This window comes from Pseudorasbora parva, chromosome 21, assembly GCF_024679245.1.
Source record: "Pseudorasbora parva isolate DD20220531a chromosome 21, ASM2467924v1, whole genome shotgun sequence".
Classification (NCBI taxonomy): domain Eukaryota; kingdom Metazoa; phylum Chordata; class Actinopteri; order Cypriniformes; family Gobionidae; genus Pseudorasbora; species Pseudorasbora parva.
The window spans coordinates 3,899,094-3,924,611 of NC_090192.1; the positions used below are offsets into that span (position 1 = coordinate 3,899,094).

Sequence of the window (25,518 nt, forward strand, 5' to 3'; positions counted from 1 at the left end):
TATTAAAGTGGTGGATCCATTAGCCAAAAAGGGTTTGCACTCAAGTAGCCTGTTCTCTTTTATTTGTTTTATAATACACTCTGGTTCCATAAAGAACCTTTACTTTTCCATTCCACAACAAATTCGTTATCCACCTTATTTCCTACATCATATGACGCTTTGAGCGAATTATATGTGTAACTTTCATTTATGGAAGGATTTGGGTACCAATATTCAACTTGAAATAGTATGCAAAATGGCAATGTATTTCTGTATTCATATTGACATTTGCCATACCAAATGTGCAACATTTCCTTACATTTAAACACATATGTTAAAGCTTTCTAAATTAATAAATGAAAATATATTGGCCTACACTTTATTTGAGCAAAATTATCATTTAAATTGTATTCTTAATTGTATTTTCACTCACAGTTAAGACACAATTACATTTTCATAAAATACTATCCCGCAATGATTGTTGAAAAATTAAATGTGGAATTAAAAATGCAACTACTAGTGTAGGAAATAGCTCATTTAAATTATATTATTGAATTTGAATTGGCATTTTTCACCTGTACATTTGGAAATGTATTAATGGGATGGAAACTGTACATGTAAATACATAAATACATTGCCATTTTACATATTGCACAGCCATTTTGCATATCACATTTCAAACTAGATATTATAACTTCCATATCCGTTAGCTGCAAACAATTAGTGAAAGGCTTGCTCTATATCATTCTATAAGCATATGCAATAATATAATTTTTAAACTAGGTACAATGAGATGACATCCTACTCACCCTTCAACCATTAAAATGACATTTAAGTGTAAAAACATCAACTATTTCAACAGACCATGAATAATCTCAAAGTGCGATTCTTTCCACAGCAACGGGTTAAATAACTGTATATCTGTATAGGCTATTAACATACCTTGCCTTAATCAAAACGGTTCATTAACTTCAGCATTGCGTGATACTATTTCAAAGTGATTTCCGTCATTTTGACAGATAAGACATTTTACTTAACCGTGAAAACAAACCTGGAAAGAGATGTGAGGATTTGTGGAGAAAGACGTGAGATTCTTCGTACATTCCTGTGAATTATTAATGCGATATATCGTAGTTTAAATCAGGAGAACAGACCACAAATGTGCAGTATTATAAGTTGTCATTTTTCATATATTACAGCGGATTGCAAATGGAAAAAAATAAAATAATCATGAGGAAAAGAATGCAGCGACTGAAAAGAGCTCTTGTTATAACATGTCACGTTAAAATATCAAGCGTAGGCCTATTTCATTCTCATGATGTCTAAAAATAAAACAAAGAAAAATTGACAGAAAAATGAACAGATGCCCGTTAAATTGTAGCCCAACCTTATGATTTGAAATGGCTCGTTTCAGTCTTTTTGAATGTAAGTTCCTTAAAGTCAAACCAGACCGGAAGTAATTCAAAACGCAGTCGACTCGTCTGGAATAAGGTGGGTAGAGGAAAAAAGGTTCTTCAGATTTTTAACATACACTAAGAAAAATGGTTCTTTTAGGAACTGTTCGCTCATATCATAGGTGTTGGGGAACCAAAAATGATTCCTCTAAGGCATTGCGGCGAGAAAAAAACACCTCATCAGACAACAGGTAGCCTATACCTTTTTATACCAGAGTCTTACCTTTTTATTAAAACAAAGAGGGACCTTCCTAAAAAATGGTCTGGCACACTTTACATTCTCTATATTAAAAAATACACACGCATGAATTTAATTTGCACAAGGTTGGATTTATTAGTGTATTCATATTTTTGTGCCTAGAACTTCAACTCTTATCTTAAAGGATTAGTGCTCATATCTCTTAAAAAATACCATTTGTAACGCAAACCAAGTTAAACTGCCATCTGTAGCATATAGATCATGTCAAACTTCATAACTTCAAACCATGATCCAACATGTCCTTTGACACAGTAAACCTGCTTTTCATCGTACTGATGGCGAATAAACTGTGATTCTGACAGGAAAATTGCAATAAATTATGACCTTTGCTGCTTTGGTGGAAAGAATTGCTTGGAAATGTGATTCGAGAAGTGTATGGTTTAGAAGATGATTTCTGAAGATAAACGGGGGATAATTGTGGTGGATATTTGTAGACAGAACGTGCCTCTGCTAAAGGGCTGTCACTCAAAAAAAGGAACCGTTCCTTATGGTCGGCGTTCCAGCGGTCTCTGCGCTCATTAGGATATTCCTAATGATTGATGATCTAGTTTATATCTCCGGATGTTGTGTAGAATACAGACCAAGTCACAACCGCTTCTGGAAGTTACGCTCCAGCCAACAAATGAGACATAAAATTAAATCTAATATAATAAAGATAGATATAAAGACAGAATTGCAAGATAAAGTCGCAATTCTGACTTTATATCTCACAATTCTGACTTTATATCTCTCAATTCTGACTTTATATCTCTCAATTCTGACTTTATATCTCACAATTCTGACTTTATATCTCACAATTCTGACTTTATATCTCACAATTCTGACTTTATATCTCACAATTCTGACTTTATATCTCACAATTCTGACTTTATATCTCTCAATTCTGACTTCATATCTCTCAATTCTGACTTTATATCTCACAATTCTGACTTTATATCTCACAATTCTGACTTCATATCTCACAATTCTGACTTTATATCTCACAATTCTGACTTTATATCTCTCAATTCTGACTTTATATCTCACAATTCTGACTTTATATCTCTCAATTCTGACTTTATATCTCACAATTCTGACTTTATATCTCTCAATTCTGACTTTATATCTCTCAATTCTGACTTTATATCTCACAATTCTGACTTTATATCTCACAATTCTGACTTTATATCTCACAATTCTGACTTTATATCTCTCAATTCTGACTTTATATCTCAATTCTGACTTTATATCTCTCAATTCTGACTTTATATCTCACAATTCTGACTTTATATCTCTCAATTCTGACTTTATATCTCAATTCTGACTTTATATCTCTCAATTCTGACTTTATATCTCACAATTCTGACTTTATATCACTCAATTCTGACTTTATATCACTCAATTCTGACTTTATATCTCTCAATTCTGACTTTATATCTCTCAATTCTGACTTTATATCTCACAATTCTGACTTTATATCTCAATTCTGACTTTATATCTCTCAATTCTGACTTTATATCTCTCAATTCTGACTTTATATCTCAATTCTGACTTTATATCTCTCAATTCTGACTTTATATCTCACAATTCTGACTTTATATCTCTCAATTCTGACTTTATATCTCACAATTCTGACTTTATATCTCTCAATTCTGACTTTATATCTCTCAATTCTGACTTTATATCTCACAATTCTGACTTTATATCTCACAATTCTGACTTTATATCTCACAATTCTGACTTTATATCTCTCAATTCTGACTTTATATCTCAATTCTGACTTTATATCTCTCAATTCTGACTTTATATCTCACAATTCTGACTTTATATCTCTCAATTCTGACTTTATATCTCAATTCTGACTTTATATCTCTCAATTCTGACTTTATATCTCACAATTCTGACTTTATATCACTCAATTCTGACTTTATATCACTCAATTCTGACTTTATATCTCTCAATTCTGACTTTATATCTCTCAATTCTGACTTTATATCTCACAATTCTGACTTTATATCTCAATTCTGACTTTATATCTCTCAATTCTGACTTTATATCTCTCAATTCTGACTTTATATCTCAATTCTGACTTTATATCTCTCAATTCTGACTTTATATCTCACAATTCTGACTTTATATCTCTCAATTCTGACTTTATATCTCTCAATTCTGACTTTATATCTCTCAATTCTGACTTTATATCTCAATTCTGACTTTATATCTCTCAATTCTGACTTTATATCTCACAATTCTGACTTTATATCTCACAATTCTGACTTTATATCTCACAATTCTGACTATATATCTCACAATTCTGACTTTATATCTCACAATTCTGACTTTATATCTCTCAATTCTGACTTTATATCTCTCAATTCTGACTTCATATCTCACAATTCTGACTTTATATCTCACAATTCTGACTATATATCTCACAATTCTGACTTTATATCTCACAATTCTGATTTTATATCTCTCAATTCTGACTTTATATCTCTCAATTCTGACTTTATATCACTCAATTCTGACTTTATATCACTCAATTCTGACTTTATATCTCACAATTCTGACTTTAAATCACTCAATTCTGACATTATATCACTCAATTCTGACTTTATATCTCTCAATTCTGACTTTATATCTCACAATTCTGACTTTATATCACTCAATTCTGACTTTATATCTCACAATTCTGACTTTATATCTCACAATTCTGACTTTAAATCACTCAATTCTGACATTATATCACTCAATTCTGACTTTATATCTCTCAATTCTGACTTTATATCTCTCAATTCTGACTTTATATCTCTCAATTCTGACTTTATATCTCTCAATTCTGACTTTATATCTCACAATTCTGACTTTATATCTCACAATTCTGACTTTAAATCACTCAATTCTGACATTATATCACTCAATTCTGACTTTATATCTCTCAATTCTGACTTTATATCTCACAATTCTGACTTTATATCTCACAATTCTGACTTTAAATCACTCAATTCTGACATTATATCACTCAATTCGGACTTTATATCTCACAATTCTGACTTTATATCTCTCAATTCTGACTTTATATCTCACAATTCTGACTTTATATCTCTCAATTCTGACTTTATATCTCTCAATTCTGACTTTATATCTCTCAATTCTGACTTTATATCTCACAATTCTGACTTTATATCTCTCAATTCTGACTTTATATCACTCAATTCTGACTTTATATCTCTCAATTCTGACTTTATATCTCACAATTCTGACTTTATATCTCTCAATTCTGACTTTGTATCTCACAATTCTGACTTTATATCTTTCAATTCTGACTTTATATCTCTCAATTCTGACTTTATTTCTCTCAATTCTGACTTTATATCTCTCAATTCTGACTTTATATCTCTCAATTCTGACTTTAAATCACTCAATTCTGACTTTATATCTCTCAATTCTGACTTTAAATCACTCAATTCTGACTTTATATCTCTCAATTCTGACTTTATATCACTCAATTCTGACTTTATATCACTCAATTCTGACTTTATATCTCACAATTCTGACTTTATATCTCTCAATTCTGACTTTATATCACTCAATTCTGACTTTATATCTCTCAATTCTGACTTTATATCTCTCAATTCTGACTTTATATCTCTCAATTCTGACTTTATATCACTCAATTCTGACTTTATATCTCTCAATTCTGACTTTATATCTCTCAATTCTGACTTTATATCTCACAATTCTGACTTTATATCTCTCAATTCTGACTTTATATCTCACAATTCTGACTTTATATCTCTCAATTCTGACTTTATATCACTCAATTCTGACTTTATATCACTCAATTCTGACTTTATATCTCTCAATTCTGACTTTATATCTCTCAATTCTGACTTTATATCACTCAATTCTGACTTTATATCTCTCAATTCTGACTTTATATCTCTCAATTCTGACTTTATATCACTCAATTCTGACTTTACATCTCACAATTCTGACTTTATATCTCTCAATTCTGACTTTATATCTCTCAATTCTGACTTTATATCTCTCAATTCTGACTTTATATCACTCAATTCTGACTTTATATCTCACAATTCTGACTTTATATCTCTCAATTCTGACTTTATATCTCTCAATTCTGACTTTATATCACTCAATTCTGACTTTATATCACTCAATTCTGACTTTATATCTCTCAATTCTGACTTTATATCACTCAATTCTAAATTTATATCTCACAATTCTGACTTTATATCACTCAATTCTGACTTTAAATCACTCAATTCTGACTTTATATCTCTCAATTCTGACTTTATATCACTCAATTCTGACTTTATATCACTCAATTCTGACTTTATATCTCTCAATTCTGACTTTATATCTCTCAATTCTGACTTTATATCACTCAATTCTGACTTTATATCTCACAATTCTGACTTTATATCACTCAATTCTGACTTTATATCTCACAATTCTGACTTTATATCACTCAATTCTGACTTTATATCACTCAATTCTGACTTTATATCTCACAATTCTGACTTTATATCACTCAATTCTGACTTTATATCTCACAATTCTGACTTTATATCACTCAATTCTGACTTTATATCACTCAATTCTGACTTTATATCTCACAATTCTGACTTTATATCTCACAATTCTGACTTTATATCACTCAATTCTGACTTTATATCACTCAATTCTGACTTTATATCTCACAATTCTGACTTTATATCACTCAATTCTGACTTTATATCACTCAATTCTGACTTTATATCACTCAATTCTGACTTTATATCTCTCAATTCTGACTTTATATCACTCAATTCTGACTTTATATCACTCAATTCTGACTTTATATCTCACAATTCTGACTTTATATCACTCAATTCTGACTTTATATCTCACAATTCTGACTTTATATCTCACAATTCTGACTTTATATCACTCAATTCTGACTTTATATCACTCAATTCTGACTTTATATCTCACAATTCTGACTTTATATCACTCAATTCTGACTTTATATCACTCAATTCTGACTTTATATCTCACAATTCTGACTTTATATCACTCAATTCTGACTTTATATCTCACAATTCTGACTTTATATCTCTCAATTCTGACTTTATATCTCTCAATTCTGACTTTATATCTCACAATTCTGACTTTATATCTCTCAATTCTGACTTTATATCTCACAATTCTGACTTTATATCACTCAATTCTGACTTTATATCTCACAATTCTGACTTTATATCACTCAATTCTGACTTTATATCTCACAATTCTGACTTTATATCACTCAATTCTGACTTTATATCTCTCAATTCTGACTTTATATCACTCAATTCTGACTTTATATCTCACAATTCTGACTTTATATCTCACAATTCTGACTTTATATCTCACAATTCTGACTTTATATCACTCAATTCTGACTTTATATCTCACAATTCTGACTTTATATCACTCAATTCTGACTTTATATCTCTCAATTCTGACTTTATATCACTCAATTCTGACTTTATATCTCACAATTCTGACTTTATATCTCACAATTCTGACTTTATATCTCTCAAATCTGACTTTATATCTCACAATTCTGACTTTATATCACTCAATTCTGACTTTATATCTCACAATTCTGACTTTATATCACTCAATTCTGACTTTATATCTCACAATTCTGACTTTATATCTCTCAATTCTGACTTTATATCACTCAATTCTGACTTTATATCTCACAATTCTGACTTTATATCTCTCAATTCTGACTTTATATCTCTCAATTCTGACTTTATATCACTCAATTCTGACTTTATATCTCACAATTCTGACTTTATATCTCTCAATTCTGACTTTATATCTCTCAATTCTGACTTTATATCACTCAATTCTGACTTTATATCACTCAATTCTGACTTTATATCTCACAATTCTGACTTTATATCACTCAATTCTGACTTTATATCTCTCAATTCTGACTTTATATCTCAATTCTGACTTTATATCTCTCAATTCTGACTTTATATCTCTCAATTCTGACTTTATATCTCACAATTCTGACTTTATATCACTCAATTCTGACTTTATATCTCTCAATTCTGACTTTATATCTCACAATTCTGACTTTATATCTCACAATTCTGACTTCATATCTCACAATTCTGACTTTATATCTCACAATTCTGACTTTATATCTCTCAATTCTGACTTCATATCTCACAATTCTGACTTTATATCTCACAATTCTGACTTTATATCTCTCAATTCTGACTTTATATCTCACAATTCTGACTTTATATCTCACAATTCTGACTTTATATCACTCAATTCTGACTTTATATCTCACAATTCTGACTTTATATCACTCAATTCTGACTTTATATCTCTCAATTCTGACTTTATATCTCACAATTCTGACTTTATATCTCACAATTCTGACTTTATATCTCTCAATTCTGACTTCATATCTCACAATTCTGACTTTATATCTCACAATTCTGACTTTATATCTCACAATTCTGACTTTATATCACTCAATTCTGACTTTATATCTCTCAATTCTGACTTTATATCTCACAATTCTGACTTTATATCTCACAATTCTGACTTTATATCTCACAATTCTGACTTCATATCTCACAATTCTGACTTTATATCTCACAATTCTGACCTCACAATTCTGACTTTATATTTCTTAATTCTGACTGTGTAACTCGCAATTCTGACTTTATATCCCACAAGTCAGAATTGCGAAATTTAAACTCGAAAAAAAGTCTCAATTGCCTTTTTAATTTTTTATTCTGTGGCGGAAACAAGTTTCCATAACTATGTCTTGATGTTCTTACAAGAGCGTGCAAGTGACTTTGCAATGGTAAAGTTTCAGGCTGCTCTGAATCACGGATGACTCTTCCCTTCAGGAAATGCAAATGTAGTTTATTTAGCTCTGTTCATCACCCGTTTTGCACGACCGGTCTCTAAATGCCGGATATTTCTGAGATACTGGAGCTGTCAAAAAGCAAGCCATGATGAATCTTGGCACAGATGAGGTGGTTGACAGAGGTTTTCATGGCCCACGGACATCCATGACCGAATCAGTCAAAATGGTTATTTAACTGGAGCCAGCAATCTGAAAAAACTAGGAGGTTGGTGAGGGTCCAAAAACAACATTGCTTACACTGTCTTTTAGTTTAGATGAGCTTGAGAATCAGAGAGAGCTTTCGGTCTTGAGAGGCTGCAAAGGGTTTGTCGAGATTTATTAAAGGGCACCAGACATATTTGTCATTTTCAGATTAAACACTGGAAAGATTTGATTGGTTTACCTTCTTTTAGCAGCCATTTATAACTCTGAAACTCTACTGTAAATGCCTGACACAAGACCTGGACATTTTTGCTTCTATGAGTTTTTTTCCAGTGAGCATAATTTAAACAACCATGAAAAGTAATGAATGGCAAATTATTATATATTCCACAATATTATTCAACCTTTCAGTTTAGTTTGCAAACAATTTTTTTCCCCCTTTAAGATGGATTATTATGGCTGTACAATGTTTAGAATCACACATATTTATCATTATAAAGACATTTTTGATTATTTACTTTGCTCAGGTGAATTATGGGTCAAACTCTGCATCTAAAGCCAGCTTGTTTAATCTTGAGTGAAGGCGTGCAGACAGAAATGGATGTGGGGTTGTAAGATATTGCGTATAATCACAGACCTTTTTGCTTCATCGTTCATTATGGGGCAAAGTTGAGAACAAACTGAGGGCATGTAAAGCCCAGTGTGAATAGAAATCCCTAACTGTGCTGAACAGTGCAGCTGGAAGTGTTTTAATGGCTTGTCACCACCTCTTTCATAGGGCTATAGCACTGTGAGCTGTTCGAATCCAAAGGAACAGACTGAAGAGGTTACATTTACATTTACATTCCAGAACGTGGGTTGTCCCAGATAATCTGTCCTTCTCACAAAATGCTGTGCATTTTACAGGCCATTTGTTCCAGAAACTTTTTTTATGCTAGTTGAAAGTCTCTTCACATCCGGATAGACCAAAAATGTAAGTGGTCAGATTCATTTGTATACATCGATGAGGATAGGTGAAGTGAATAACCCTAAAATATCTCTTCATCACGGCACTTGTTAGTGGATGGGATATACATAAATAAGCATAATAAATATTGAAATGACTTATAATATAAATTTCTATGTAATATATATCAGCAAGTGAATATTTTGTCTTCCAAGTTGATGTGTTAGAAGCAGGAAAAATGGCAAGTGTAAGGATTTGAGTGAGTTTGACGAGGGCCAAATTGTGATGGCTAGACGACTGGGTCAGAGCATCTCCAAAACTGCAGCTCTTGTGGGCTGTTCCCGGTCTGCAGTGGTCAGTATCTATCAAAAGTGCTCCAAGGAAGGAACAGTGGAGAACCGGCCACAGGGTCATGGGCGGCCAAGGCTCATTGATGCACGTGGGGAGCGAAGGCTGGCCCGTGGGGTCCGATCAAACAGACGAGCTACTGGAGCTCAAACTGCTCCAGAAGTTAATGCTGGTTCAGATAGAAAGCTGTCAGAATACACAGAGCATCTCAGTTTGTTGCGTATGGGGCGGCATAGCCGCTGACCAGTCAGGGTGACCATGCTGAACCCGCCGAAAGCACCAACAGTGGCACATGAGCATCAGAACTGGACCACGGAGCAATGGAAGAAGGTGGCCTGGTCTGAAGAATCACGTTTTCTTTTACATCACGTGGATGGCCGGGTGTGTGTGCGTCGCTTACCTGGGGAACACATGGCCCCAGGATGCACTATAGGGACAGGGGACATGATTATTAGAATATTTGTTCTGGTTTTATTTAATGTAGTAAAAAAATTAGTGCATTAACGCATGTGATTAATCATTTCAGTTTAAATGGTTATAATATTTATAACCTACCCCTCAAAATTTGACTATAGTGTTAGCCTACATCACGCTCCTCTTCATACAAATGCGTTTTTTCTGTATATTTCCAACCTTCCTAAACTTTTTATACTGTATACAGAAATTACATCTTTTAATTTTAACTTCTTCAAATGTTTTGTAAAGTGTGTGCTTGTAAATGACACTGCAAAACAATCCACGCCCTGATATAAAGCATACAAATAGTACACTGCAAAAATAGGGCACAATGTAGGCTACTGTGAAGGAATTTTCCGTATTGTTTTTTAACGTTTTTTTACCTGCATTTTGAATGACACGTTGCATTAGTTTGTGTTTTAAGGGTAAACAGAAATTTCCGTAAATTACTGGATTACTGGCAGAAAATTACCAGTAGCTACTTTCTTTTTTTTTCTTCTTTTTTATGTGTAGGCTACTTTAACTTAACACGAATAGTTGGTATGTTACTATCCTGAAAGTGATAGCAATGTTTCTTTTGAAATTTGACAATAACAGCGCTCGGTAGATGTGTGCAGTGCATCGCATCAGAAAGATGCTTTAAGGTTCTCGTTGGCTGCACGCCGGGCACGTCATCTTCTGTCATCATCGCTTCGGCAGAGAGAAACAAGTGTATGAGCGCGAGACCTCATTCTTCTCCAACACCAGTCCTCCTCACGCGGAGCTTTCCATCAGTCTACCACCACTTTCATCCAGTGCGCTCAATTATAAAGGCATTGCGAAGGACTCGGTATGAATATGGCATCGGTTTGTGCTGTGGTGGCTAACATTTTTCTCTGTCTTAACATCGTCAAAGTTTGCTTGGTGAACTCGTCAGAGCTGAACGGAGATATTCCTGCAACAGAACCGTCATTACACACTCCTGCTCGAGACATGATGACTGTTAATATGTACAGAGTTTATGATAAATACAGCAAGAAGTATCATCATCTACAACGACAACAGAACGTCAATACAATCCGTAGCTTTAGAGGAGTCCAAGGTGAGTAAAATATATAAAATGCAACTATAACATCAATGCATGTTGTGCAGTAGTTCATAATTCATATCACGCAGTTTTTGCGCTTCCAAAATATTATCTATTTTAACTTTCATTATTATTTCAATTATATTTCATATAGACCCTTAAATATAATGTATAAATAAGCTACATTAGGCCTACATAAGTCATAAAATGCAATATAATACTATAATATATAAACTATAATTTAGTTTTATCCATTCATTACATATAGCAATTTTCACTATTAACTTGCTTATTAACATGCTTAGTATTAGGATATTGGTTGTTTATTAGTATTTATAAAGAATTTATTAATGCCTAACTATGCAGAATCATATTCTACATCCCTTAATCACCCAATACCTAAACTTAAAAACGACTTTACTAACTATTAATAAGCAGTAATTAAGTGTTTATTGAGGCAATTTATCATAGTTAATAGTTAAAAGTGAGAACTGTGTTAATTATAGTATTCAGTTGTTGGAAACCCTTGATGAAATACAAGACAAAATATCTATAATCCATCTTTTGAATATCCATTACACAAAAAAAGCACCTATTAAAACGAATCACATTATATATAATAAGTATAATGTGAATACATGGACAGAAAGCATTTCCCCATTATTTAAGTTTTTCAGAGCTGCTAAGTTTCCACAGGAGGGGCACTATTAAAACACTGAGAGGGTATTAGTGGAAACAGGGGAAAAAAGGAAAGAAAGAAACCTTGAGAGCGGCTCACTAAACACTACCATATGGCCAGAAACTGATTCAGGAGCCGTGTTTATCTTTTTATTAAACTACCTCGTAAACCATAGAATGTGGTCGGATGTTAAATCTAGAATGTGAAAAATGTGTTGTTTATGAGGATTTTGTCTGGGAACTTTACTGGTCAATCACATGCATGCATGAGCGAAAAACCCACGCTGAATTGACAAGCAATTACTTGTTTGTTATGACCGTTTTTAAATGCTATGTTTCAGAGCTCTCCCATCACAAAGTTGTTTTCCACTTCAACCTGACCTCCATCCCCGACTCCGAGGTAATACTGACGGCAACGCTACATTTTCTTGACCAGCAAGCTCGTCAGCGGCCTTGGGGCTGCCGGCGTTCCCGTGGAGCTGCATGCCGCCTCCAGTACCTTCAGTCCCTCAACACGGCACAGCTCATCATTAAGGGAACATCCCCAAATGCTGCCGTCCCCTCTCAGCTGTGCAACATCACATTGCCCCCTAACAGAAAGGGGCTTTGGCAGATTACAGACGTATCATCAGCCATCAAACAAGCCCATGTGAACGGCGAACTCTCGATTACGGTCGAGTTAGACTTTGGTCACCACAGACGTCATGATCGTTTGTCTCCTCACAGCCTGCCATTCATTCTTGTATACGCTGATGACATTGCCATAACAGAACCAAACAGCATTGCTATGAGTTTACAGAGATACAGTCCATCTCCTGTGGTTGAGGAGACCAGGACCAAAGCGCCCACAGCTTCCTTAAGCTCTAGAATCAGGAGGGGAGTTGATCACTTCCAGAATAACTACCTTCCTGACGTCCAGTACAACGATCTGAAGAGCAGGGAGTTATGGGACAGCGGCTTTTTTGCAAAAAAGCACAAACCGATGTCAAAAGGCCAGGAATATCACGAGGGATTGAGAGGGTCGCAGGAGCTCACCTTTGATGAGAAGACCATGAAAAAAGCGAGACGCAAGCAGTGGAGTGAACCTCGAGTGTGTACGCGTCGTTACCTGAGGGTGGACTTCGCCGACATCGGCTGGAGCGAATGGATATTAGCTCCGAAAGCATTTGATGCCTACTATTGTGCAGGAACCTGTGGATTCCCGATTCCAAAGGTAAAGGAATAAAAGTTTATGTTGCATATTTTTGTTTTTAATAACCGCTTGAATAGATATTATCCTGTTATTGCATGGCAGCTCATCAAAATAAAATAAATATGTGGACATGAAATATTGATTTAAATATTAAGGTAAAATCATTTTAGAATTTTACCAGTTTGACAATACAATTGGCCTAATTATGAAAAGAAAGTTGCACTTAAAGGGATTGTTCACCTAAAAATAAAAATTCTGTCATTAATTACTCACCCTTATGTTGTTCCAAACCAGTAAGACTTTCATTCATCTTCAGAACACAAATGAAGATCTCTTGAATAAAATCTGAACCAGTTCTGTACTCTCCATCGACAGCTACACAACTACCACTTTGACGCTTCAAAAAATTAATTAAAGGGTTAGTTCACCCAAAAATGAAATTTCTTTCATTAATGACTTGCCCTAATGTCGTTCCACACCCGTAAGACCTCCGTTCATCCTATGAATGAAGTCATATTTTTTGTTTTTTTTTGGATCAAAATGTATTGTCAACGCTTCAAAAGAGTCTAACTAACCCACTGATGTCACATATGGACTACTTTGATGATGTTTTTATTACCTTCTGGACATGGACAGCAAGTGGGCATACACTTACATTCAAAGGACAGAAAGCCCTCGGACTAAATCTAAAATATCTTAAACTGTGTTCTGAAGATGAACTGAGGTCTTACGGGTGTGGAACAACATTAGGGTGAGTCATTATTGAAGGAAATGTAATTTTGGGGTGAACTAACCCTTTAAGAGATCGTTAAACTAACTCATATGAATTAAGTGGTTTAGTCCAAATTTTCTGAAGAGACTCAATCGCTTTATATGATGAACAGATTAAATTTAGGCTTTTATTCACATATAAACATTAATCAGCAGCGAACATGATCATAAGTTCAATGTTTGATGCATGAGAACAACATGAGAATGAACCTCATTGGTTCTTGAGGATCTCAAACGTGCTGCGTAACACGAGAATGAACCTCATTGGTTCTTGAGGAAGCTCAAACGTGATGCGTAACATGAGAATGAACCCCATTGGTTCTTGCTGAAGCTCAAACGTGCTGCGTAACATGAGAATGAACCTCATTGGTTCTCGCTGAAGCTCAAACGTGATGCGTAACATGAGAATGAACCCCATTGGTTCTCGCTGAAGCTCAAACGTGCTGCGTAACACGAGAATGAAACTCATTGGTTCTCGCTGAAGCTCAAACGTGCTGCGTAACACGAGAATGAAACTCATTGGTTCTCGCTGAAGCTCAAAAGTGCTGCGTAACACGAGAATGAACCTCATTGGTTCTCGCTGAAGCTCAAACGTGCTGCGTAACACGAGAATGAACCTCTTTGGTTCTCGCTGAAGCTCAAACGTGCTGCGTAACACGAGAATGAACCTCATTGGTTGTCGCTGAAGCTCAAACGTGCTGCGTAACACGAGAATGAAACTCATTGGTTCTCGCTGAAGCTCAAACGTGCTGCGTAACACGAGAATGAACCTCATTGGTTGTCGCTGAAGCTCAAACGTGCTGCGTAACACGAGAATGAACCTCATTGGTTCTCGCTGAAGCTCAAACGTGCTGCGTAACACGAGAATGAACCTCATTGGTTCTCGCTGAAGCTCAAACGTGCTGCGTAACACGAGAATGAACCTCATTGGTTCTGCTGAAGCTCAAACGTGCTGCGTAACACGAGAATGAACCTCATTGGTTCTCGCTGAAGCTCAAACGTGCTGCGTAACACGAGAATGAACCTCATTGGTTCTCGCTGAAGCTCAAACGTGCTGCGTTACACGAGAATGAACCTCATTGGTTCTCGCTGAAGCTCAAACGTGCTGCGTAACACGAGAAGGAACCTCATTGGTTCTCGCTGAAGCTCAAACGTGCTGCGTTACACGAAAATGAACCTCATTGGTTCTCGCTGAAGCTCAAACGTGCTGCGTAACACGAGAATGAACCTCATTGGTTCTCGCTGAAGCTCAAACGTGCTGCGTAATACGAGAATGAACCTCATTGGTTCTCGCTGAAGATCAAACGTGCTGCGTAACACGAGAATGAACCTCATTGGTTCTTGCTGAAGCTCAAACGTGCTGCGTAACACGAGAATGAACCTCATTGGTTCTTGCTGAAGCTCAAACGTGCTGCGTAACATGAAAATGTTTATCAGAACTGATGTGTGAGTTGATGGATGTTTAGATGTGAATAATAGCCTAAATTTAATCTGTTCATCATATAAAGCGATCGTGTCTCTTCAGAAAATCTGGACTAAACCACTTGATTCATTTGGATCCATTTTACGATCTCTTTATGAAATTCGTGAAGAGTCAATTTAGTATTAGTGTAGCTGTCAATGGAGGGATTTCATTAAAAATATCTTAAGTTGTGTGTTAAAGATAAACAAAGTTCTTTTGGGAGTTTGGGAAGACATGAGTGTGAGGAATTAATGACAGAATTTTAATTTGGGGGTGAACTAACCCTTTAAAGTTGGCATGAAATGGAAAATGTGATAGTCTTTTCTGATGTATATCTGAATGGAATCAGTTCTCGAACAAGAAAAATTGTAGGACGGGACTTAATTTAGTCCATGGGGAACTGATTGGATGGTTGTGGTTTGCTATTGGTGAATCTCATGTGAGTGACAGTTTGCCCCGCCTTCATCATCAGAGGAGAGAAGAGATGTCGCTGCAAGAGGGAGGGGAAGTTATTTTGATGCAAATTCATCTGCAATATTCCATAAAATAAAAAAAAAGATTTGACCATTTTGATTTCATGGTGACCTGATATGAAAATATAGTGGATAGGACTTAGCGTTCACACTTGTAGTTTGGTAAGTTTAGTTCGTTTGGTCCAGACCAAAACACAAAAACAAAACATAATAGTCCTGGTCCGCTTAGTGTTCACACCTGCATTTTTAACAGCGAATCTATAGTTACCAAACCAAAGGCACAGGGAGACGCTCACAACCTGATTGGTCGGCTTATATGACGTAGGAGCTGCTTACCGAACATTCAAAACAACGCTGTTTGCTGATTAAATGCGATCATTTTATGCGTGTACATATGGCATTATTTTTACCCGCTGAGAACTCACGAAGAGCGCATGAAATGTTCAAAACATTCAAAACAGCAGCAGGATTTCCTCCGTTGTACAGAAACGAAGATCTGCTGCAAAAGAGACGGCCGTTCCGTCGTCTGTACCGACTAATGGGCAACAGGTCCTTTGATGAGAAGAACCACACACGCTTTTTGTGCGTTTTTGCTATCTTTTTCGAAACATGTTCGTCAGAGCAAATATTGATGAGGCTCTTTACCTCCTCGTTGCTCCATGTTTGCCCTCTAACGTTAAAGTTACTCATTTTGGATTCACCGATCGATCTTTCCGCATCATTAAATCGGCTGACTTGTAGCGTCGCATCTTGTGACGTTACGTCCTGTTTTTGGTCCGTTTACATGTCTTTGGTCCGTGTTGCATTCATATATCAATCGAACCGCACCAGAGTTCATTTGGAAGCGGGCCAGGACCCATTTTTTTTCAGTCCCGGTCCGCTTGTTTGTGCACACCAGGGTTCAGATGGCAGCGTTCACATATGTTCAAATGAACCGCACTGACCGAGCAATCGCACCAGGGTTCGTTTTAATCGCACCAAACATGACAAGTGTGAACGCACCCTAAGAAATGCTTTTAGGCAGTCACGTCACCTTGCTAAAAGACAGTCATTTTTCTTAATGCAGGTTGTTCATCCATCCAATCATGCCACCATCCAGAGTATAGTGAGAGCCGTGGGGATCGTGCCGGGAGTTCCTGAGCCGTGCTGCGTTCCTGACCAGATGAGCTCTCTGGCTGTGCTGTTCCTGGACTCCAGCAGGAACATGATCGTGAAGATCTATCCCAGCATGTCTGTGGAGACCTGTGCCTGTCGGTAAGGATAGCGGGGTCGCTAATGGACAGTTAACACAATGAACTCAGCTCAAGGGACTGCCGAAAATGAACTTTTTATCTCTGCAAATAAGACCTCGACACCTCAAATAATATTGGATCTTTGCACACAAACATTGTATCCTCTTTTCACTTCATTGTATATAATCCTTATTGTATAGTACATATAGTAAGCCAAACTGTTTTTGTTTTGCATGACAAATTTTAAAGAACATAGAGACTTAAATGGATTTCTGTAAATAAATTTGGTAACATTTTACATAAGGTCTCATTAGTTAACATGAGCGATATTTTTCTACAGCATTTATTAACCTTTGTTAATTGTGTAGTTCACACTGCATTAACTAAAATATATTAATAAATTAAATAATTATCATTGATTAAGAGGTGCTGTAGGTGTTGTTCACTTTTAGTTTGAGTTAACTAATATAGTTAACTAATGTTCACAAATGAAACCTTATTGTAAAGTATTACCATGATACCCATAAATAAACAGGGGGACTTTTTTTATTTTGTATGCTGTAAGATAAAGTTAGACCTATAGGTTTAAACACCTGGGCTGAATCCAATAATCGCCCTCTATACCTTCAGTATTTGAGGGGACGGCCATTTGAAGTGGTGTCCGAAATTATAGTGGACGTTATCATTCAATCCCACAATGCACCGCAATAATGAGTGTACAGCTGATGTACACCAAGGTCGTAACCATGTCTTGAAAATTGGGGGGACCAATTCGTTTTTTTGTTTTTTATAGGTCTAATTCTAGTTGTGAAATATTAATTTTGGGACTAATTGCAAATAACATTTGCATTAATTTGAGATAAATATATAGTCCCGAGATTCACCAAAGCCCCTTTCACACTGCGATTCCGGCAAATACACGGATAATGCGACCCGGCATTTGTTCCCGGGACGCTAGATTTGGTCCATTCACACTGCCAGCGAAATACCGTAATATGTGCGCTTTCACACACAACGCTTAACGGTCCTGGGTCGAGTTGAGACATGACATCCAGATGTGACGTATAATGGCGAGCGATCTCAGCTTCAGCGCGGATAGTAAGGAGCTCCGTGGTCTCAACTTGTGTCCAGTTTGCACACATTTCTGCTTGTTTAATTTTAGTTTCTTTTGTATACGAACACTCTCTGCGTTTAAAACACAGACTAGCTCTTCTGGCACTGCAGGGTTGTATTATTGAAAAAACAAGCTCTAGGAGTCGCACGACAACTATGTACACGTTGCGGCATTAGTTTCGGCTTTTGTTCACACAGCGCTCGTCCCGGGTCGAATACCGCAATATTACTAGGTCCCCGACCCGGGTCGAATTCGGTAATCAATCCCGGGATGTGATTGCTTTCACACAGAAGGTGACCCGGCAATGTTCCGGGAATATTGCGGGTCCGATGTGCAGTGTGAAAGGGGCTCAAGTATACAGTTCTGGCAGGTCACGTTGATCAAGCTCACATCTGCTGACTGTCAGCTGATCATGTCTACCTATAGGAATATGACGTCTGTCACAGCACACATATATAAGCTCCTTCAGTATCATCAGGACGTTCATCACGTTTCTCCAGGGCTCATTTACACTCCTCCATCCCCAGCTCTTCCTCTCATCCAGTCAGGATTTGGTATTCTGATTCCCCCTGAATCAGACTAAATTCCTGAATTATGTTGTACATTTTAATATGGACATTAATGATATCTGCAATACATTATGTTGCTTATGTTCTGTTTACCCTAAGGGGGTTTGTCCATAGACAGTAAAAGAAATGGACAAAGCGACCCCAAAGACTTCAACAGCGAATTGTGAAGTCAATCAGAGGCACTCACTTCCTGATGGCTGAGCGTACTGCGCCGGCTCAGACTGAGCTTGAGGACGTAGATGTGACGTGAGCCTCCTGTCTGACAGCTGTAGGTCTTCTAGTGGATGTGGAAAGTGAAATCTGAATCATGTTGTTTAAATGTTTTGTCCCGTTGCTTTTGGCTCACTATGGGCTTTTCCCCATTCTTTTCCCTTGACTTTGTCTCCATGTCCCCCCGACTACTTCATAGACAGTAAAAGATTGCTTCCGAGCGTCTCCTCCTGTCTATATGGTCATTTCTCTACTGCGCGACAGTCGTGTTGGTTATGATGCAAAAGTTAGCCTATTTTTACAATCACAGCTTCTACGGAGCGATAGTGTAAGATACAAGGTAATGGAGGATTTTATGTATTGTTGTGTTTCTTTAGAAATAAACAATGGACAAATGGAGTCTTTAAACGCCTCAGAAGTAAAGTTATTCACCTGTCAAAGTGACGCAAAAATGAATGGGAGTCAATGAGATGCTAACAGCAGGTGATGGCTTGGTTAGACATGGCCGTCCCAATGGGAGGTACGCTTTCCGAGTGCTAGATTACCCCCGTAGGGTTATCACTGCTCTCCCTGCTTTTATCCATGCAAGGCTACATGGATGTGCAGGGAGTTCTTGCTCAGAACAGAATCAAGCCAAACTATATGCTAATAGTCAATTAATCATCTTTGAGCATAGTGGTCCTGTCAGGGAATTCATGTTAGTGAATAAATGCATAGATCCGATGTTCATGTTCGGATTCCCTAGTGGTCTGGTGGTTTAAATTTTGTAAGTCAAAGTTTCCAGGTTGTAATCTACCCTCATAAAGGTTTTAATCCAAAGATGTTCATCAATAATTTTATATTAAGAGCAGGAGTACATTTGTGTGCTTTTTTTTTGTGGTGATTTCACCAGAATAGAGTCTCTGCAATAGCATTAAGCGATAGATTAACATGCTAGTCTGTGTGAAGTGTGCATGAGCCATAAGAGAATGTAAACCCTTCCTGCTTTGATTTGATGGTAACACTTTACAATACGGGTACACTAATATGCCACACTAACATACATGCAAAAGTGCAGCAGAGCAGTGTAAGATTTTCAAATATTGGGGGGACCTGACCCCCAAATCATTTACTCATCATTTCATTTACTCCTATAAGTGATCTATAGTAGTGGACTAACACAGGGAATAATGGTTGAGAGTTTAGGAGCGATTTTAGATTCAGCCCTGGAATCTTGCATGAAAAGAAAAGTGCACATCATTTTTGGTCATTTGTGAAGAGAAAATTCAGCATAACGCTGCCATCTAGTGCTCAATTTGGCAAAATATTTTTACGGGGACAGACCCGTAAGTTACTGAGAACAGATGGATTGATTAGCCATAGCTATTGAAAATATATTAAACTAAAATAAATAACATCTTAGAGGTTTTGTCAAACTTTATCAAAGGAGAGTTTTGTATTTAATAGTATTTATTTTTTTCAAACTGTATTGTATTTACTTTTTATGCAAACATTTCTTAAACTCCAATGCTCTTCTGGTATATAAACTGGTATGTCTGTTTTTTTTAACTGAACCTTTTTTTGTGAATAAAGACCTAATGAGGAACAAACGTTGTTTGCAACAACAGGGCAAAGGTCAACTCAGACCCGTTAACTCTTACATAGCCAGATTCCAGCTTAATGAAAATTAATCTAAATGAAGATGAAAGGAATCACTGGAATCTATAATGTTAATATTTATCATAGTTGAAGCCGATTAGTCGAAGCATCTTCCGTATACACACAAACATATTCAAAGTGATGGAGTTTCTTTAGTAAAAGCAGCCAGAAGTCTGACCCTGTAAATAAGGGTTTGTCAAAATCACACTCATTAGTTTTCAAAGTATGTTCCCAAAGTGTTTACAGAACCCTCATTAACTACAAGCTTCCTCACGATAACAAAGCTCAAACCACGACTTCGGTGTCAAAGATAAGAATAGACATGCTACTATTTTGGTTTCCAGAGTTTGCTGCTTAGCGTGGGACATGGGAGTGAACCTGAGGTTCACACGAGGAACCCGATTTCAAAGGATCGTCCACAAACGAAAGTCAGATGTAAAGTTTGCCGCAGAAAGGCACCTATCCACTTTGGAAACCAAACGAAGATGCAGGGTTTACGATATTTGCTCCTTTTAATGTCCATCAATTTTGCTACTTCAGTTGGGCTCTGCGAGGGGAAATCTTTAGGGGACATTGGCAGTTTGGAAGATGCAATGTTCATTCAGGCAGAAGAGCAAAGCCTTGAGGAAGAAGAGGACTTCAATTCCAAGTTGGATAATTTTTTGGGTTTCATGAAAGAGGATTTCTTGAGGAAGCTGAATTTATCAGGCGTGCCGCAGGAACACAGAAAGGTTCAACCTCCTCAGTTCATGATCGAGCTCTATAATAAATATGCATCTGATAAGACTTCCATCCCTCGGTCGGATGTTATCCGAAGCTTCGTCATACAGGGTAAGTACATGAAGAAAGCTATTTCTGATGACTGGGTAGTGTTCTTCACTTGGTCCATTAATCTCTATTTGATGTTCTTCACAGATGTTATTTATTCCATCAGACACGGCAACAAAACACAACACAGGCTTCTATTCAATGTTTCCATCCCAAACCATGAAGAGATCACATCAGTCCAGCTAAGGCTGTTCACTCTCTGGGAAAGAAGTAAAACCACCTGCGCTGACCTCTTCACATCCATCAATGTTTATGGCGTAGAATACAAGCAGGATACAAACATTTTACACCTTTTGGATGGGAGAGACGTAACTGAGGCCAGAAACACATGGGAGGCTTTCGACGTGACAAGCGCTGTCAGGATTTGGCACGATTCTGGATGCGGGGCGGGTGAACTCCAGGTGGAAATCGAACACGGCGGTAAATCCCTTGACATAAGCCTGGGCTTAGACGACAACAGCTCGGCCGTCGTGATAGTTTTTTCGGATGATCTCGGGAACAGAAAGGGAGAGTCGATGAATGAGGTCAACGAGATGCTTCTTCATGAGAAGGAGCGGATATTTTTGGAAAATCATGCTCCTGTGGACAAGCACCCCAGGAAGAAGAGGAAAGCAGAGAACAATTACTGTCGGAGAACATCGCTGAGGGTGAACTTCAAAGACATCGGATGGCATAAATGGATTGTGGCTCCACCTGAATATGATGCTTATGAGTGTAAAGGGGTGTGCCATTTCCCCCTGACGGATGATGTAAGCCCCTCCAAACATGCGATCATCCAAACTCTGGTTAACCTGAGAAATCCGAAAAAGGCAAACATGGCATGTTGCGTCCCGACCAAACTGGACCCAATCGCTGTCATGTACCAAGAAAAGGGTGTCATCACGGTCCGACACCTCTATGAGGAGATGAAAGTAGCAAAGTGTGGATGTAGGTAGTGTTTGGCGGATTACCCAAGCATCTGTGTAAAATAACAGCATTTGTTTTATCATTACACACTTGAAAATAAAGGTTGTGAAAGGGGGGTTGCACAGCGCTGCCAGTTTGGGTTCCCCAAAGAAGCTTGCAGTGAACAGTTCTTTAAAGAACCATTTTTCTCCTTAAAGTGAAGAACATTTTAATAATTAAAATAATCACTTTCCACTATAAAGAACCTGTTAAAGAGTTAGTTCACCTAAAAATGAAAATGATTGTCATTAATTCTTCATCCTCACGCCGTTCCAAACCCATAAGACCTTTAGAACACGAATTAAGATATTTTGGATGAAAACAAATGAACCAGCAATAGGCAGCAACTTTATTGCAACTTTCAAGGCCCAAGAAGGAAGTAAAGACAGGGTTAAAATAGTTTGTGTGGCTACAGTGGTTCAACCTTAATGTTATGAAGCAACGAGAATACTTTTTGGGCTAAAATAACGACTTTATTTAACAATCTCTTCACTTCAATGTCATTCTCCAACACTGTTGACGTAGAAATCACAGTGTAACACCTCCAGGTTCTACATCCGAACGGCTGCTCATTATTGGTCAGCTTCTGCGTCAGCATCACACACATGGGTCGTGTTGGTCACATGAACAGTGTTGACCAATAGTGAGCCGGCATTCTGAGGTAGAACCAGGAAGAGCTGCACTGATGTAAACAGCTTAGGAGAATGACTTTGAAGAGAAGATATTTTTGTTTGTTTTTTGTGCTCAAAACTTATTCTTATTGCTAACACTTTTAAACATGTCTTTACATTCTTTCTGGACCTTAAATGTTGCAATGATGTTGCTACCCATGTGTGGTTCAGAAAGCTCTCGGATTTCATCGAAAATATCTTAATTTGTTTCCCGAAGATGAACGAAGGTCTTATGGGTTTGGAAAGACATGAGGGTGAGTAATTAATGACATAATTTTCATTTTGAATAAACTAATCCTTAAAGATACTTCATGCAACCATAGATGCCAATATATAACCTTTTTTAAGAGTTTATTAAAAGCAAAATTAAGAATTATTTTAATATAAAAAAACTTGTTGAGGTTAAATTCAGCTTCAAAAACGTGATTAAAACGGTATTCTGTTTTCACTTATGTGGACTAGCTGAGAACATACCCTGGGGCGTTTAGTACTATTTGACAGCATAGACCAAAACATCAGGGGTGATATTCCCCCTTAGAGATTTTTGTTTTACTTTTTAATACAGAAACACACTCTACACAAGTATGCAAAAACAGATGGCAATGCTTGCCCGGTGCACTGCAATTCCTGTTGTAAACGGTAGTAAGAAACCTCAAGGGGGCGATAGAGTAACACCCCCAAATTCTGCCATTAAAGGGATAGCTCACCCAAACATTTAAATTATGTCATTTACTCACCCTCAAGTTGTTCCAATCATGCATGAATTTCTTTCTTCTGCTGAACATAAAAGAAGATATTTTGAAGAATGAATAGAATAACCAAACAGTTGATGGACCCCACTGACTTTCATAATATGGGGGGAAATAATGGGGGCTATCAACAGTTTGGTTACTGACATTCTTCAAATTTTACATTTTTGGGTGAACTATATCTTTAAACAGGATGTGGTATTGTTTCAGACAGAAAGCTATAAACATGTTTGTATGATCTAACCTTCTCAAAATTGCCTAGAAGTAATAGAAGGTGCTGTCAAGTGTGACGTGTACTTGAATTGTTTCAGGTCTACATCAACAATGACGTTTCAAAGCAAAGTCCAATCGAAGAGAGTCCATTTTAGGGAAAAGTGTACAGCAAAGGTTCTCTATGGTCTATGGTTTGTTATAGTCCATCAACGAAAACATTAGGGTTACCATGGCACACTTTTAGATTAAAAAGTCTTTATCGTCAAATAGTTACTAACAAAAAAATCTAAAAACTCTCCAACGGCTCATGCCTTCCTCAGGGAGAGCAACACAACCAATTCAACAAAAGGTGAAAGCAATATAGTTCATTAAGTCATCTGATTAGTTCAGTTGGCATGTGACTAACATCTCTTAACATTCACAGGTACATTTTAATTCCATACTCAAAAAACACCACTTCAAATATCAATCAGGAAATCCAAGTGTCAAAGCATTTTAATACAATATCTAGTTCTTTAGTAATGAACTTTAAAAAAAATAATATGGATGGCGCATAATGAGAATATAGCAAGGGGCAATGCCCTTGTGGTCCCACTTCAAGATTGACCTATTCTGGGCAGCTCCAGACAAACGTATTCAGGGAAATGCTCATATAATTTGTAGAGAGAGAACAACAACCCAAAATTATGCAATAACTCCCACTAGAGCTCCAGACTGAAACATTCTGGGCTTAAGCCCCTATTGACACTCATGTATATAACTTAAAATTGTATTCTTTCTTTGTTTTTTATTGTTGTTCTTTTATTGGTCCCGCATCAGAGATTTGTATATAATCCATTGTTTTTGTATGTCCAGCATATCCATCTAAAATATTTTGTTTTACAATTATGTAATTTGATTTAAATTTGATCAATAAAGTCTAAAAAATTATTTGATTGCAAGAAATCATGCATCGACGTAGCTTCGGTTTTGGCTGTCCAAATACATTTTAGCAAGCCAAGCTTATTGTGGTGTGTGGTGAGCGCTTTCTGCTGCTGGAGCTTTTCAGTCAGGTAAGCAGATGCTGTTGGTTAGAACTGGTACATTGTTTTGTAATAGCTTAAAATGCATGTTGCAAATTAGATCTGAAAAATATTGTAATTTGCATGATCCTCAAAGATTTATCAAAATCCACTAATGGAATTTATCATCAA

The 25,518-nt window shown here is 36.7% G+C and overlaps 2 protein-coding genes across 2 annotated transcripts; both read left to right on the forward strand.

The window, feature by feature from the left end:
• Positions 1-11,221: 11,221 nt before the first annotated feature.
• On the forward strand, positions 11,222-17,706 carry gdf10b (growth differentiation factor 10b). The gene is made up of 3 exons (XM_067429329.1): positions 11,222-11,595; positions 12,600-13,471; positions 17,223-17,706. The coding sequence occupies exons 1-3, from the start codon at positions 11,346-11,348 to the stop codon at positions 17,412-17,414; spliced, it is 1,314 nt and encodes a 437-aa protein (XP_067285430.1). The 5' UTR covers positions 11,222-11,345; the 3' UTR covers positions 17,415-17,706.
• Positions 17,703-22,692, forward strand: gdf2 (growth differentiation factor 2). The gene is made up of 2 exons (XM_067429330.1): positions 17,703-21,750; positions 21,835-22,692. Exons 1-2 carry the CDS (start codon positions 21,405-21,407, stop codon positions 22,680-22,682), a joined length of 1,194 nt encoding a protein of 397 aa, XP_067285431.1. The 5' UTR covers positions 17,703-21,404; the 3' UTR covers positions 22,683-22,692.
• Positions 22,693-25,518: the final 2,826 nt, after the last annotated feature.